Genomic DNA, 17,828 nt, shown 5'->3' with positions numbered 1-17,828 from the left:
CTTTCGCATTTGACAATTACGTGTAAGTACGTCAATTCAAACAACCCATTCATAGGTGTTCAACTACAACCATACCAACCCTTTTAGGGAGTGGTGACTGTCAATCAAATGCGCTCACCCTGATTGGCGTGTAACTTTAATGCGGGTCGCACTGTTAAGTATCTGGCTCGAATTCCATGTAGGGCCGTTTGATTTCCTTTTTTTCGCATGCCTTTTGGTAGCAGTGTGGGGGAGGGTGGGTGAACTGGTTTGAAGTGGAATGGAAGGGCACACGGTTGGAAGACAATTCTGTGCAATTACCTAAGTAGTTGTTGTGCAAGGTTTTAAAAGAAAATTTTCTGTTCAGAAAACTGTTCACCTCCCCTTATCACTACTCTGTAATCAAATCTCTGTCGCGTAATCCATATGACGATTTTGTTCAAAAAAATAGCGGTATTTTTTGCTAATAATAGGGAGTTCAAGAAACGAGTACGACAACGGCATAATCGAAAAATAGGTACAAATTGCGTACATGTGGTAATGCGGTAACACAGCGCTGTATTATTTTCAACTGAGCTGCGTTATGTCTTCCAGGAGATTCAAGTTATGTTTGCGTAATATGTAGCTCAATGAGTTCACGATATTGTTTTTGTGCCGTATATCATTTAGTGCCACGGTAGATGTGTGAGGTAAATAGCCCCCTCACAAGACATGTGGTTTCTAAAGTACTAAACCCAGAAAGATTGAAGAAAATAAAAGGGAATCGAGAAACATTGGCTTCGAGGCTGATATGTTGATCATTTCCAATTTCCCTTACAACTTGTTTTTTACCACAAGGTTAAACGTGCACTCTGAGCTTCTGACAGCTTTCTAAGACAGAAGTTCACTGTCGGGCGGGGTTAGTATTTGGATGGGTGACCTCAAAATACACGACTCGTCAGAAACATAGGACCGAAACTTCTATTTTAATGCTCAAAAATTGCGAACTAAGCAAGATACAGATTTTGTTAGCCTGCTGTATGCAAAACAAATAATGATGCAAAGTAAATAAATGTTGATACACAGCTTTTAGGAAGAGCAGAAGGAAGTTTTCAGGAAATATCGATCGAGAATAAAAGATTTTGCCACCAGCAACAAAATTTACGACTGAAAACAACTTAAAATTTAAACAGAGAAATAATATATAGATTTAGCCAAGCCTAAAAGCGGAGCTCCCTGGTCATTTATTCTTAACGCCACGTGATGTGGCCGAGATGGACGGACGTTTGTTTGAGTGCTCTGCGTAACATCTTCCACCTTTCGTAAATTTCAGATGTTTAATTGTTTTCTTCGCTTTTATCTATTTGTTTCGGTCTCTGGTTTCGTGTGTCACATTATACCTGAGTCTATTGTCAACCTAAGGAAAGAAAATAACGATCTTAAATCTAAAGTTTCTGCATTATCGGAGGAGATTTCAAGACTAAAAGATTTAATTCAACAACAAAACAGCAGTGCCGCCCCTTCTACTCAAGAAGTATCTCACAGTCTTGAGTTCCGTAGCAAGGAATATGATGACCTTATTCGCTTCAAAACCACTGCCAGCAAAGAGTTGCAACGACTCAGTTCACAACTCACTGAGGTCAAAATCAAGGTGGACGCCATTGCTAATGCCATTGATGAATTCCAAGAATATAGCTTCCAATATAATGTTAAAATAGTCGGTGTACCTGAGGTGTGTTCGAACGAAGCGGCTTCAACAACAAGTAAGCTTTGTGTAAAATTGTTTAAAGAAATGGGAGAGAATATTTCAATCGAAGATATTGACACTGCCCATCGTGTCCCGCAAAGAAACAACGCCGGAAATCCAAGGCCTATAGTCTGCAGATTCGTGAGACGGCTGGTAAGGGAATCTCTCATGTCTCATCGGAAAGAAATTAGCAATGTAACCCCAGTTGCGGTTGGTTTACCAGAAGGGTCTTCATTGTCTTCGGCTAGAATTTACGATCATCGTTCACCAAGAAGGCAAGCAGTCCTATTCCAGGCTAAAAAGGTTAAAGAAGAATTCCACTATCAATATTGCTGGTCAAAGGGTTCCGATATTTGTTTGCGAAAAGACTCCACATCGCGCATAATCAAGCTCAAGAGCATGGCGGAGATCGACGAATTTAAACGTAAACTGGCTACTGAATGTTAGACTTTACCAAAATGTCTATTGTACACGATAAAAATGTCTTCTCGTAAAGCAAAAAAACAGTCCGCGATCGAAATTAAGGCCCTACTCGTGTAACTACCTTATTATAGCCGCAAAGACCTGACTTCTGCTCACCCACAGTTTAATAGTTTAATTGATGATAATCGACCTTCTAGAAAATCGCTAGATTCTTTCAGTAGTCTCTACGACCTTAGTGTATTCCAGCTAAACTCTCTTGATAGAGATATTGATCCTGATATAAATTTTACTTCCAATAGGATTCGCTCAAAATATTATTCTCCACACAGCTTTGCGCAGTTCATTGACAGCAAACAGTTGCAATCAAAAATTTTCTTTTTGCATACAAATATACGTAGCTTAAAGAAAAATTTCGAACAATTTCAACAACACGCTTTAAGTGAATTGAATTTCCGTTTTACCATTATTGCTGTAACAGAAACTCGTATATGCGATCGTGAATGTAGTTTTAATTTTGTCCCAGAATTACCAGGTTACTGTTTTGAATCAGTCTCGACACCTTTATCTGCCGGTGGTGTTGGCGTTTTCATTGATCAGAATTGTAAATACCGCGTCCTTGAACGAGTCTCCAATTCTTGTTATCAACGAACTAATTAACGATACTATAAAGCTATAAAAAGAAAAATAAGCATAATCCAACTAACTTTATTCGACCAAATCCGAATGAGGCTCCAACTAGTGACCCGAAGGAAATAAGCAATATTCTTAACAAATATTTCGCCACCGTTGGGAGCAAATTGGCTTCTAAAATTCCTCAGACTTTAAATACATTCTTTGATTATCTAGATCCACCACTTAATCGCACTTTCTTCTTTGATCCTATTATTCCGGAGGATATTAACTTTGAAATTTCAATTTTACAAGATAACAAGGCCCATGGTCTTTACTCATCTCCGGTTAGGTTGTTAAAATTGGCAAAACGTGTCATATCTGTACCTCTTGCCACGATTTTTAATCAGTCTATTTGCTCAGGGATTTTTCCATCTAAATTAAAACGTGCTAAGATTATCCCGATATTTAAGGACGAAGATGACTCAATGCCCGAAAACTATCGACCTATTTCACTGCTCTCGATTTATAGCAGGATTTTTGAAAAACTTATGTACTCCAGACTTACCAAGTTTGTCAAAGATTGCCACATTCTCTATGATCAGCAATATGGTTTTCGTAGTAAACACAGTATTCAGCATGCTATACTTGATATTGTTAACACAATTCTCCAAAATATGGACAACGGTAAATTTTCGTGCGGTGTTTTCATCGATCTCAAGAAAGCTTTTGACACTGTTAATCATGAGATTTTGTTAGCTAAACTTGAAAATTATGGTGTTAGAGGTGTAATTGACTCCTGGTTCAGATCATATCTAACTGATCGAAAGCAAAACGCGGAAGTTAATAATGTTGTGTCTGAGGCTGAGACAACCTTGTGCGGCGTGCCACAAGGCTCAGTCCTCGGACCACTCTTGTTCCTTCTGTACATCAATGATATTTACAAGTCCTCTTCGTTATTTTCCTTTTATCTATTCGCTGACGACACCAGTATAATACTTTCAAATAACAACCTAAAGGAACTCGAGTCTCTTGTTAATCGCGAGCTTGGCAACGTCAACGAATGGCTTAAAGCCAACAAACTGTCTCTGAACATAAAGAAATCAAACTTTGTCATCTTTCGTCCCCGGCAAAAGAATATGCCCTTCACACCTAGGATTAGAATTCTTGACTCCGTAACTAACACCTTCGCAAACCTTGAAATGAAAGATTATGTAAAATATCTTGGCTTGATGATTGATTCAAATCTTTCATGGAAATATCACATAGAATCTATCTGCCACAAAATCAGCAAGTCGATAGAAATTATAGCCAAGATTCGACATTATGTCCTGCGTCGTGTTTTACTTTCAGTGTACAACTCATTAATTGTCCCTTACGTAACTTATGGTATTTGTGCTTGGGGTAATTGTCCCTTGACATTTCAAAAAAAGATTGTAACTTTACAAAAACGGGCCTTACGTCTTATTTAATTCTGTAAGTCTAAAGAACACACCGTACCCTTCTTTCTCAAGTCAAATTGCCTTCCCCTACCTAGCCTATTTTTTAGAGATTGTAGCTATTTACTGTATGATATAAACAGACAGTCAGCACCAGCTAGTATACTCAATCAGTTTGTTAAAACAAGGCAGATTCACAATTACAGAACTAGATCTGTCTCTAGCGACTCGCTTTATTTTAAGTTCTTTAGAACTAATAAAATGTATTCCTTTTTCTCGAGAATTGGTGCCCGAATTTGGAACTCTATTCCTTACTCGATTAAACTACTTAAACGCTCGTTCTTTCGTAAAAAGATAAAGGAATTATTACTAAATTTCTTGCGGTCAGAAGATGATTATGTCGAAGTCTCCTGCCTTTTTAAGCTATTTAATACTTTAAGTTAGCCTCTTGTCATAATCTTAATGTACTTGTTTTGTTTTAGGTTAGTTCATTCTATTTACTGTGTAACTGTATAGTAATGTCTTTACTGTTATTTAGTCCATCTATAGATAACCTTGTACTTGTAGTGTGTCCTCAGTTCTCCCCGCCTCGATTAGTTTATAAGCTATTTGCGGGGGGAAAGAAATGTAATTATTTATTTCTAATTTTCAATAAATTTTGTCGTTGTCGTTGTCGTGGTCTTACTGCCTGTACGGTTTGTGAAAATGTTTCCGGTTTCTGCATTAATAATTGAATTATTTTCTTTGCTTTCTTCTATAGAAAAAAAATCATTGCCTAACTAATGACTTCCACAGTAAACTTTGCGTTAAAAACCAATATCGCATGAGTCACGAAGCGATGAGTGCAACATTGGTTTTTCCAGTGAAATTTACTTTGCAATTCACCAGTTTGGCAATATTTTTTTTTTCTTGAACCGAATGAGTTTTAAAAAGAAACAAGCATTAAGCACAACCTCAGCGAGCGAATAGAAAAGGAAAAAAAGCCATTTCCGAGTCAACTGTAAATAGCCAGCCAATAGAAATCATGCTAAAATTAGAAGCCATAAAAACAACTTTGTCAGTTCAAGGTCAAAGAAGAGTCTTACTGATCTACTTTATTCCACTTTATCTCTGAAAACAAGATCATTCATATTTTGATGTATTTCATTGAAACACGCCAGGTTGGCTTGGTACAAGAATCGGCAAACTACGGCAATTCAACTAAGAAAGGACGAACTTCAGATACGATCCGCGCCAACATTTAAATGACATTTGGGTGCTTTAAACAAACTTCTGGAAACACAGGCTACTGAGACTTCCCCCTCATTTTACGAGAACTCATTGAATACGTGTTTATAACATAAGGGCAAAATTTTCTTGTCACTGTCGAGGCACAACAAAAACCAGTTAGGCAAGCTGATTAAAAAAGCACATGTTCCCTCGCATTTTAGAGGAAAACAGACAATCAAACAAATCATCTTTTTGTTTATGTCCAACAGAGTACAGATAATTGCTATTTAATTCTACTTGACAATAAAAATTCGATTTTCATTCCTGAAAAAAGGAAGAACCGATTAAACCACCTTTTAAAAATACTCATCAACTTTAAAGAACCTTGTCGTTCTCTTTCGCTCAGTCCTTTCGTTTCTGTTCTAGACATAGGTCCTCCAGGCATCATGTAACCTTATCAGAGCTTCTAAAGATATGCCAAAAATTGCAATAGAGAGAAAAAAGCGGCTCTAAGCGAATTAAAAATAAACTCAGCTTTAAGTTTACATCCCGCCGATTCTTGACTTGAATACCTGCGTAGCCACCAGTGTGGACCACATATATCATGATGTCAAACTGGATTGACACCAGCGAAAAATGCCGAAAGAAAACTTCATCCAAACCCTTTTCCACCTGAACACGAAAAGCGTTTTACTGTGTAAGAACGTTTGTTGATATATAATATGGCCGTGTAGCTGCATCGAGCCAGAGAAAGTGCACGAAAAATGAAGCCTCGCTTATGTTTAGGTGAGTTCACCTAGGTTGAGCCTGCAATCCCACCGAAAACCAGTACCTGGTCAGCGGTCAACTTTAAAAAAAAGCTGACCTCGGTGAGCTTAAGCTTGAGCGCGCGATATGGTCATGAAATACTAGTCAGCCAATACCTTGTTCTGACACGTGTCAGTTAATTAAAAGATGGATGTCCCATATCAAAGATGTCTGCCGTAAACTAGCATGATACTGGTCACATTGGTATACATGGAGGGGTGGACGGACATACGGACAGACGGTCATGACGTCATGGCTATAAAACCAAATTTTCTCGCATCAATGGGTTACCATATTTTCATAACAATGGTGCTCCGCGCGCGCGCGGAGCTCCGCTATAAAAGGTTACCATCAGCGAAAAAAATTTTGGGAGATCTTTGCTACATTCAATTTTTCTATTGTAGTTTTGGCTGCACAAGTAAAGTGCAAAATCAAAAGTAGATCTCACATTTACCTACTAACACATAAAGGCAAACTGTTATCAGTCATTTTGTTCTTTTTTTTTTACTTTAGCAATGGCACACCAAATAAGGGATCATTCGTAGCAGTTGGTCACAGCCCTCAATATAAAATATGACCAACTAGATAACCAAAAACCACCCTATGTAATTATGTGCATTTGTTAAAGCCCACGCTTTAAAAATTTCTTAAAGATCACTCCTGGATGGCTAATAGTATGTTCACTTTTTAGTTGAATGAGCTGGAATAACCATGAACTAGCTGCAATCCCTGTGATCAATTTTTTTTGTTCTTTCACGGTTGCCGTAGTCTGATTAAACTTTGTAATATCCAGGGCGTTTTATTTTAACGAACAAGGGCAAGGCGCTTTCCCTTGAACCGCTGGGGCTGGTACTCCCAGCTCGAGGCCCTCACACAGCACCTGAAGTAGTCCCTTGCATTTCACCAAAGCGAAAGCACTGTACTGATCTACAACTTGAATAGGGTGGCTGATGTGATGCTGGGACGAAGGCACAGAGTCTCTTGCTGAGGTGAAATCCACTTGTTCCTCTACAGGAAACATATCTTGCTCCATTAGCTGTACTTGCGGTCGCAGTTTTCCTGCCAAACGTGAAAAGAGAGACAAAATTTGTTGTGGAGAAAGAAATTCCGTTGAAGTGAATAGTCTGAGCCGAGTCATCGCCGCAATTCTTTGGCGACCACATTAGGTTTTAGCTTTCTCCTAGTGGCCCCGGCTGATGTTAAAGCCTCAAGGTAGGACTTCTGATTAGCATTAAATCTTTCGCCCCTCTTGGTTTCTTTGTCAAGCTCGCCTTGCTAGGTTGGTGGCATGGTAACTGAAAGAACCATTGACAGCAGGGACGATCCGTCGACACATGTAGGAAGACCAGCACCTTCCTGAAGCTGGGACGCATGCTTCAGTTTGGCGAGATTTATCATGGAATGTCTCTCGGGACTGAGGCAGTACCCAAGGGTTGTTGGAGCATAGACGCGCGTTGAAACACATGACCACAGCCCACAGTAGAAATGTACGTGTTGAAAGAGTGAAAATAAGGTGAGAGATTGCATCAAATAGGAAACAAATTGCAGTTTGAACTGGACAGTGGTGGTGAAGGCGGGTGAAGTATTTTCTGAACAGAAACATTTTTGTCAACTTACCTTCCACTACACGGCCGTAAACACGATAATTCTGCTGAATTCATAAAATTATTTTTTCCAGAAATAAAAGGAGCACCTTAAAATGTGCCACCATGCCAATTTTCCTAAAGAATTTATCAGGTTAGTATGAGAATCGGGAAAAAGACGCTTTGCCACCCAGTCTTCATACAAATCCTTGTATTTTTCTAAGTCCTCTAAGTTTTTAAACTGCTTTAAAATTCTTCCTTCGAAATATGAAATTCTGAAAACTTCCTCCCTTGCACATTTATTCTCGTTTATTTGACCCGTGGTAAAAATAGGAATCTGAGCTCTGCGGCGAGTAATTATGAAAAATTACAGGGCAAGGCAAAAGCTTTTCGTTTGTAAACAGAAGTATGGAATTTTCGAGTGTTAAAATGGTCATACAATCTGTACTTTAAGTGGTATTTTCACTGAACGTTTGTGTTCTACCTAAGTCAAACACGCTCTTTCGTTTTCTGACTTATCAGTCATGCGACCAGTTTGTTGCAAATAGCCTTTTGTCTTGCAACCGCCTACCACCCCACTGCTACCAAAACTCACGCGAGAAAAGCGAAGGCAAACGGCCCTACATGGAATTCGAGCCAGAGACGTTAAATCAAAATATCGTTTGCTTGGTACGGAAAAATGCCCAATTATCAAATTAGAATCGCTGCAGTAATATCATGGAATTTGTCACAGTTTTCCCAACGTTTGAGCAATAGCGGTCTCCTTGGAGTTAAGTTCAACACTGGCAAATGATTATAACAGATCTCTTCCAAGCTTTGGCTTCCTTAACTGGACATGCTTACGTAACTTTGAAGGTAGAATATCCGATTTAGTTTTTTTCATATTTACTAGTCGAGTCGAACACTGTTGCAAAATTAAGTTATTGAACGAGCTTTGTTTTCGTCAATGGTGTGGTCAAGGTCTCAAGTAGATTAAGGCCTGGTTTCCACAGACATCTGCTGTCAATTTTACAAATATGCCTATAATATTCTTGAAACACTGCCTTTTTCCAAGAAACTTCACCAAACGTTTGGCCTTTACATGCTGTATCCATGTTTGATTTCAGGGGACACTTGTGAAATCTTTTCACAAACCAGTAGTTTACGCGCCAAAAAACCGACATAGATATATAACAAATTTCCCACTATATTTTCACAGAATAACAATGGATTCAAGTCTTCTTGCAATCAGTAAGATGACGAACTCGATAATTTAACCTGGAACGAGAGTACAAATTCTCTTATTTTAAACAAATATTCGATCGAGATTGACCAAGTTTAGATTTTTAACTTCAAGAGAAATTTGTACAGGACGTAGCCCCTTTCACACTGGGTTCCGAGGGGTAATGAAGAGTATGATGCTAAGAGTCTTCAATATATGTAATACCGTCGATAAATAATATCGACTAATAGTGGGAAATCGAGAAACTCGCAACTGCAAGTAACCTATTAGGCCGCCATTTTGTCACGCGAGGATACATCTGCAACAGTTTTCATGGATAGCTAACAACCAATTAGCTTTTCGAATAGCGCTTGCCAGGAGTGGCTACGAAGTCTCAACATGGCGGACAAACCCGATCACAGTCACAAATGAATTTCAAGCCAAAAACACTGCACTAGTGTTTTCAAAACGCCAGTGGAAAACGTCAGTGGAAAAGGAATATATTCTTATATTTGATATTTTCTTTATTTGTAAGTTCGAAATACGCCAGCAGAGGTAATGTAAAACCACAATAAAAACGCTTGGATTGATAAAGAAGTTGATCAACATAGTCTCTTTCATCAGTTTCTTTTTGGGCTGTTGGGGAAAACGCGGGCTATATTCAACTAAATTTCTAACTCTATGCTATCAGGTTTAGAATTACAGAAATATATTTGTATTTTTCGCGCAAAATTTCAAAGTTTGCAGCGCGCGCCCTTGTGGCTACATCAAAACGTTACGTTCGAGGAAAAAGAAGGAAAATTAAGAGAAATATAGAATGTCCGTGATATTTAGCTGTGGAATTTCGAGGGTGGTTGTCAAAGAAAGTTTCCATAAACCGAATAGTATGGCGAAAGAGAGTGATCCCGTTCAGCGATGGAAAAACTATCTCGACTTGCTGGATGAAACAGACCGGACAACATTGGCTGTGGAGAAAACCACCTACATGAAAAAGTCAAGATTCATTTATGATTTATTTCGCAAAATGAACTCCCAACACAGGAATGAATATCTCCGGTACTTTTCTTCTTCAAACTGGGAGGCATTATCAAAGTCTGAAAAATCAAAACATACGCTGTCCAATTGTGATGCCTGCCAAGTGCACCATTTCCGCACGAAGTCCCTCTTTCCGAATTCTACCAAGATGAATCGACGAAAGCTGGTTCAAACTGCCCTTAATGAAACTACACTTCAGGAGAAAAACAAAATAAAGCCAACGCAGAAAGCCATTAAGTCAGCTGTACAGTTCATTTATTCCAAAATAGATGCACCCTTCCACAAAGTTTTTAAAGTTAGCTTTGCAGAAGCCCAGAATAAATTATCTGAACTTGAACTTCAGCGCAAGAAAAGCAAGATACAGAAGAAGCGCGAATGTCGACAACGGGCACGCAAAGAAAAAAAGAAAGTCGAAGAGGAATGGTCAAAACGTGATGCGGAAACAATGTTGGCGACGAGACAATCCTACAGTCAGCGAGCTAAGCAAAGGAGTATTCTCTATTTTGAGACCATAGAGGAAGCTACCGAAAGAGCGGGGAAAAGAAAGAGGCAGGAAGAACTCGGGGGGAGAGAGAAAAAGCGTCATTCACCGCCACCACAGCATCTTAACTTCAACAAGGAAAACCTCCTTAACGAAGTAACAAACATGAAAGATGGAGAGAAGGTAGGAACTTCAGTTGAAAAAAAAAAAAAAAGAAAGAATAAAAAAGCACAAGTGCACGAAGAAAGCTCGAGACAAACCAGGCAGTGCAAACAATCTTACATGTATTTCAATGTTTCTTTTAACAACTAAACAAAATGAAAAATAATAATTAAATACCAGTTAGCTTCGAATTCTGAAGCTTTCACTATATTTAGTTTTCCAGCAAGGCAGAAATTATGTTAACTTTCATGAGTAGGTGAATGCTTTAATGGCAAATACACAAGCACACTTCCATTAGCAATATTTTATTTAGACTGGCTTGCTCTCTCTTCTTTCAAGTACATGGGTGCCAGTTGATTAGAAAAGTCACTTATGGGGCTATTCAAATTGATAAATTTATTTAAAGTGATGTGTGGTGCTGTGATATCACTGCACAACATACTAAACATGAAATTCACAAAAAAAAAATCACACCATCTGCTCTTCAAATTAGGTACAGATCAATTACTCTGACCTTGCAAGAAGACATGGTTTAACAGATGCACGGTTAGGAAATATGGTGGTGAAAGAGTACCTTGAAAATGAAGGCATCAATTTGCACCGTTTCGAACAGCATCGCAAGAGTACCCTAAAGCCAAGACGGAGGCTAAACAGAATGGTTGGAGGAGACATAACAGTTCCTGTACCCCGAACAAATAGAGAAAGCAAGGAAACCTTGGAGGTAAAATACAAACACAATGCCTTAAATTCCTTATTAAACAAAATTGGTAATCAACTGAGACAAACCAGAATCAAGATTAACAATAAAATGAACTAAATGTTAATTGAACAGTTTCCGTAGACCATTATTTCCTCTTTAAATACAAAAAAACGAAAACAAACAAAATACAATTTTGTTTCTCTTCTTTTGTTCTTGTAACTTTTGCAATCTCGTCCTATTATGCATTTTCTAGCTACTGACCCCTCTTATAATTTAGCAAATGCTACCTAAAAGTGAATAAACATATACTTCTTCTTCTTCTTCTTCTTCTTATTATTATTATTATTATTATTATTATTATTATTATTACAGACTGAATTTGTTTGTTTGTTTGTCAATCCTAGGTGAAACTTGAAGCCGGTAAGTATACCATTGGTGAGCTAGTGGTGCCTAAAAAATATAAGAAATTAGTGCTGAAGACTGATGGAACCCTAAAAGAAGTCCAGTTCACAGTTTCTGGAAGAAAGATACCCTTAACAGAAATTCGGAAAAGAAAGCTGGACAGGTGTTAGCAGCTTGGAATCGTGCGAGTACAAACCAACAGTGAATATGAGCAGATGAGTGATGACCAGATCACTGAACGGCTTAGGGTGTTAAGAGAGAATGAGATCCACCCAGGGGACACTCCTTGCAAAAGAAGAGAAAGGTTGACCAAATTTGAGAGAACAAGGCACCTGATGATCTGGGGGGATGGTTCCACAATTTTAAACCATGGTCACCTCCTCTATCTCATCAAATCTGTTTACGATCCTGCTTTTTACTTCACTTCAGCAGAAATGAAGGCTAAGGGTTACGGTGACATTAATGTTCCAGCACTGCTGGAAAAGCCACACATTTACATCCTCGGGAGGTGCAGTCCAAAGGATTCTAGCTTTTCACTTGCTCTTTATGAACTTCAGAACGGTCCTGTTCACTTCAACTCCGAGAGGTTTTCTAGTCTTTATTACAATCCTATTCTCACGAACTTAAACGCTTCTCTGACTCAGACTGACAATCTTGACCCTGACATTCATTTCAATGCAAGAGAGACACCTTGCGATTACTTTATAGAAAATCAATTTAACGAAATGCTTAAACGTGAACAATATTCAGATGCCGATTTTTCTCTACTCCATTTGAATATTCGTAGTCTCCAGCGTAATATAAATAACCTGACTAATTTATTATCATCTTTAGAGATTAATTTTTCTATCGTCGGTATTTCTGAGACCTGGCTGAGCGATTCTTTTCACTCGGTTGATATTGATGGCTTTAGGTTTGTCCACAAATATAGGCAAAGTAGACCTGGTGGCGGTGTAGGACTATATGTTTCTAATGATATTGAGTTTAAAGAGCGAGAAGATTTTTGTTTCAGTGATGTTGACATCGCTGAATCATTGTTTATTGAGGTGTTAAGACCAGGGGTTAAAACCATAATTGTTGGCATTGTTTACCGACCACCCAACCAAGGTGTTGACGAATTCTTGACCAAAATCAATGAATCGTTAGGCAAAATCTCTAGGGAAAATAAGATATGTTTTTTATTGGGCGATTTCAACATTAATTTAATGAACTACCAACACCATCATTCTACGGGCCAATTTCTTGATGAAATGTATTCTAATATGTTACTCCCTTTGATTACACGTCCCACACGTATCACCCCTCACACGGCTACTTTTATAGATAATATTTTTGTGAACAATGTCTTTGTTCGTTCGAGAAGTGGTTTATTGTTTACTGACATCTCAGATCATCTTCCTGTTTTTTCTATTCATTCGGACAACACTCTAGGACATCATTCTAGACAAGATCCCATTTTTGTCCGAGATAAGAACCCAATTAATCGGTCCAAGTTTGTTGAAAAACTTGAGGGTGTTGAGTGGTCTTCACTCGCAGGTTACAATGATCCACATACTGCATACACCAGTTTTCTTAATAAAATTACCAAAATATACAATGACTGTTTTCCTGTTAGGAAATTGATTCCGAAGAAGAGATCTATTAAAAAACCGTGGTTAACTAAAACTCTTCTCAAGTCGATTAAAAGGAAAAACAAACTTTATAAACAATTCCTTCATAAACCGACACAGAATAACAATCTACTCTATAAGTCTTTCAAAAACAAATTAAATCACATTTTGAGATCGGCTAGACGATTATATTATGAGAAGAAATTAGAATATGCAAAAGCAAATACCCATGCTACTTGGAAAATTCTTAATGACATCTTGAATCGGAAGAAATCAAAGCCTAAAGTAAACTCAACATTCACATCTGATGGTCAAGAAATATCTGATCCAGTTATCATCGCGAATAAATTTTGTAAGTATTTCTCCAGTATTGGTCCTAACCTTGCAAAAGAAATACAATCTCATCCTTTTTCTCATAAAGACTTTCTTTCAGGATCTTTTGCAGAATCTATCTTTTTCAATCCGGCAACAAAAGAAGAAATTATTGTTATTGCTCAATCATTTGCATCCAACAAAGCTGCGGGTTATGATAACATTCCAATGTCCCTCATAAAGGAATCTATCCAATTATCTCTGAACCTTTGGCTCACATTATTAACTTGTCGATTGCTCATGGCATTGTACCAGATCAAATGAAGATAGCACGGGTAATACCTTTATTCAAAGCTGATGACCAGTCGTTGTTCACTAACTATAGACCTGTTTCAGTTCTACCTAGTTTTTCCAAATTTCTTGAGAGAATAATTTATAACCGTTTAAATGATTATCTAACTAATTTAAATGTCCTTTGTGATGAGCAATATGGCTTTAGGAAAAATCACTCCCCTACACTTGCTTTGATTGATTTGTATGATAAGATTTCCTCTGCTTTAGATCGTGGTGATATAGCTGTTGGTATTTTCCTTGATCTCTCAAAAGCATTCGATACAGTTAATCATAATATTTTATTTGACAAACTTGAACACTATGGTATACGTGGACTGGCCTTAAAATGGGTAAAAAGCTATTTTTCTAACAGATTACAATTTGTAGATTTCAACGGTCATGTTTCTTCTCGCTTTAATATATCCTGTGGGGTTCCTCAGGGCTCTATTCTAGGGCCTTTATTTTTTCTTCTTTACATTAATGATATAGTCAATGCATCTACGGCACTACAGCTGATTTTATTCGCGGACGATACCAACGTTTTTCTGTCTGGTAAAGATCCTGATTATTTGGTTAATCAGCTGAATATCGAGTTAAATAAGTTGTCAGTATGGTTTAGGGTTAATAAGCTTTCACTGAATCTTAAAAAGACCAAGTTCATAGTGTTCAAACCAAACCAAAAACGTAGAAGTTATAATTTTCAAATTTTGATAAATAAACAACAAATTGATCAAGTTAAAGAAACAGTTTTCTTGGGTGTGATCATCGATGAAAACGTAACCTGGAAGTCTGAGATCTCTCATGTGGCTAACAAAGTGTCGAAATCAATTGGAATGATACAGAAATCAAGTTTTTATTTATCTTCATACTCTTTACGTGTATTGTACTTTTCACTTGTTTATCCTTACTTCTTTTACAGTAATATAGTTTGGGCGTCCACCTATAAAACTAACCTTGTTCGTCTGGTAAAATTGCAGAAAAGAGTGGTGAGAATCATAGATAAATCTCATTTTAATGCTCATTTTGACCCTATATTTAAGAAACTTGGAATCCTAAAATTCCGTGATATTAACCTGTTACAACTTCATGTTCTCCTATCAAATTCGAACTCTTCCTCCCAAGTTAGCTAGCAAATTCACTCTAAACAGTCAAATTCACACATATTATTCGAGAAACTCTCATGCATTTCGTCTGCCTTTCTGTCGGACTAACATTAAACAATTTTCTGTTTTCTATCAGGGACCTAAATTTTACAATTCTCTTGACATTGATATAATGAATTCTTCCTCACCAGCTTCCTTCAAGAAAGCACTTAAGTCATTCTTTTTTAACAACTATTCTGAAAATTAAGTATTTTGTTCTTTCTGTGTCAAATTGTTTTCACCCTGTAATTTTACTTTCACAACTGTTTACATATTTCAACACCGTAATTAAATGACTAAGTGTTTGTAATCGTATGCTTCATTACCAACTTGTAAGTTCAAACTGTTTTTAATTTCCGTTCATTACTTTATACTTCAACACGTTAAATAACTAAATGTTTGTAACAATTGTATTCTCCGTTGCCAACTTGCATGTCAACAATAGATAGATGCTTTTACTTGGGGAGGCCTAATTTACATAAGCTTAGTAGTTTCTTTTAGGCCTCCTCGCCACCAATGTAATTCAATAATTTTTCTTTCCATCTTCTCTTTTTTGATTGTTCATATTTGTATTTTAATTTCTTCTTTATGTGGCAAAAAATAAATAAATAAATAAATATTGACACCAGGCGAGAATGTTTAGATCAGCTGCTCAACAATCTTTTGACAAAAAATGGAGCTGAGGTAATAGATGTGATGAGGTTCTTTCATGGGAATGGCCCAGGGCAACAATTCGAGAGTGGGGAACAAAGAGGTGGAAACAGTGGCTGCAGTAGCTGTAGTGGTGATTCACGCAGATATAGAGACCTTTCATACACCTTTAGAGTCCCACATTTGTCCCTTTCAGACCGCTGCAAAATAGTTCAAGCAGGACCAGCAGGGAGAAGGAACAGAAATGGTGGAATCAGGCCCTTCAAAGACATGACCATAGCAGAGTTAAGAGTTGAGTGTGCGGCAAGGGGTTTAAGTGATGAGGGATTAAAAAAGGAACTGCAGCAAAACCTGAAAGATCATCTGATGGGTGTGCAAAGAGTGCCAGCTTTGCTGATCAATGATCAGGAAAAAAGCATGGAAGATATCAATTTGGGTATGGAATGATTACCTCTAATGTTAACTTCAAAACCCTTAGTTAATTCAACTCTCACTCATGAATTATCCCCTTATCATGAAACCACTTAAGTAATTAGTATCTAATTAGGCTGATAATATTTATTAGTGTAGACTACTAGTTTATTAATTAACAGAAAATGTTAAGAAGGTCAGTGAAAAAAAATTACTAGCCCAAAGCAATTTTCATACAGAAAATGCTCATTTAAAAGCATTTTTTATGATCTTTATATTATTTTCATGTTTCCATGAAGCTGCGATGGCAGTGGTTCAAAGCCGGGTGCTTGCAAAGTTTTCCAGTGTCAAAATGCAGTTTAAGGAGTGGGAACAGTGTTTCTTTAGAGACAATGAGTGCAAAGGGCCAACCCTAAATGACATACGTACTGATGAAAGAGGGTATGCGATGTATTCAACTTTACGACTTTGTAAACAGTTTTTAGGGCACTGGCAGATAACTGTACATTTGGAAATTTAAAGACCGAATCTGGATTTTTTTCCTCTTGAAACCTGTCAACGCTAGCACTCCCCCTGTCTCCACACAAAATCATTGTTTTGTAGCTGCAATGTACTTACATACATACATACATAGTTTATTTGAGCAGGTTACAAAATAGGCAAGACTAAATTCCTGGGTCCGGTAGTTCGAAAGCCGATTAACTTAATCCATGATTAGCGTAATCTTTTCTTTTATGTTTTCAACGTTTTGGTGAAAGTTTATTCTGATTATTCTTGTTTTTAAAGATTGACTTCTTCTAATGTAAAGTTTTACCGAATATCAGCGTTGAACAGCATTTTAGAGTTGAGAAATAACTCCTTAGTTTTTAATCTGGGATTAGCGTTTAATAATCGGCTTTTGAACAACCGGGCCCTGCATTTATTATATGTATAATATAATATGCATAATACGTGCATAAGCAAGAAAATTTATTGTCCCGGAGATCATTTCTGGTTTTTGTTCGCTTGCATTTAATGCTTGGATTCAGCTGTCAGTAAATTATAATATAAAATAACAAACCACTGCCTTACCTTGAGGTTTTTGTTGTTCAACAAATTTGCAACGGACACCTCTTGTTCACCGAGTTCTTTTTGTTGCTAGGCAATTCGGACGACGCATTTGAGAATCGTTCACTCCGCTGACGTTTTGTGATGTTCACTCAGTTTTGTGCATGGCTTGATGGCATGGCTTCAGACATTTTGTGCAGCGGTTACCAAAGAAACAAATACGAAAAAATCGCGCCAAATATAATAATTACTCGCGGGAAGAGATGGCGCGAACTAGTCGTGAAAATACAATTGTCGAAAAACGTAAGATGCGGAACGAGAGAAACAGAAGAAAGCGGCAAATACAAGCTGAAAAAAAAAAAAAAGGAAGCCAGAGAAACCATTGAACAAAAAGAAAAAGCGGCATTTCATCGGGCAAGAGAATTAGCCCGAGTTTATTACGGCAAATGGAAACAGCTATCAGGGCAGAACAAAAACAGGACCGTGGACAAAACCAGAGTAAGCTTGTTTTCACGTAAAAGTCGATTAGTTATTATTTTGAATCTGCAGTCCACTCCCCGATCCAC

General features: G+C 37.6%; 1 protein-coding gene across 1 annotated transcript in view; it reads left to right on the top strand.

Moving 5' to 3' along the window:
• Positions 1-16,519: 16,519 nt before the first annotated feature.
• Positions 16,520-17,828, top strand: part of LOC137988698 (uncharacterized) — a 6,465-nt gene continuing 5,156 nt past the window's right edge. Inside the window, exons 1-2 of the mRNA XM_068834670.1 lie at positions 16,520-16,656; positions 17,002-17,017. Of these exons, the coding sequence (XP_068690771.1) occupies positions 16,520-16,656; positions 17,002-17,017 (153 nt within the window). The remainder of the gene's footprint in view (positions 16,657-17,001; positions 17,018-17,828) is intronic.

This window comes from Montipora foliosa, unplaced genomic scaffold (genome assembly GCF_036669935.1).
Source record: "Montipora foliosa isolate CH-2021 unplaced genomic scaffold, ASM3666993v2 scaffold_425, whole genome shotgun sequence".
Lineage (NCBI taxonomy): Eukaryota > Metazoa > Cnidaria > Anthozoa > Scleractinia > Acroporidae > Montipora > Montipora foliosa.
This window is presented reverse-complemented; position numbering and strand designations above follow the sequence as displayed.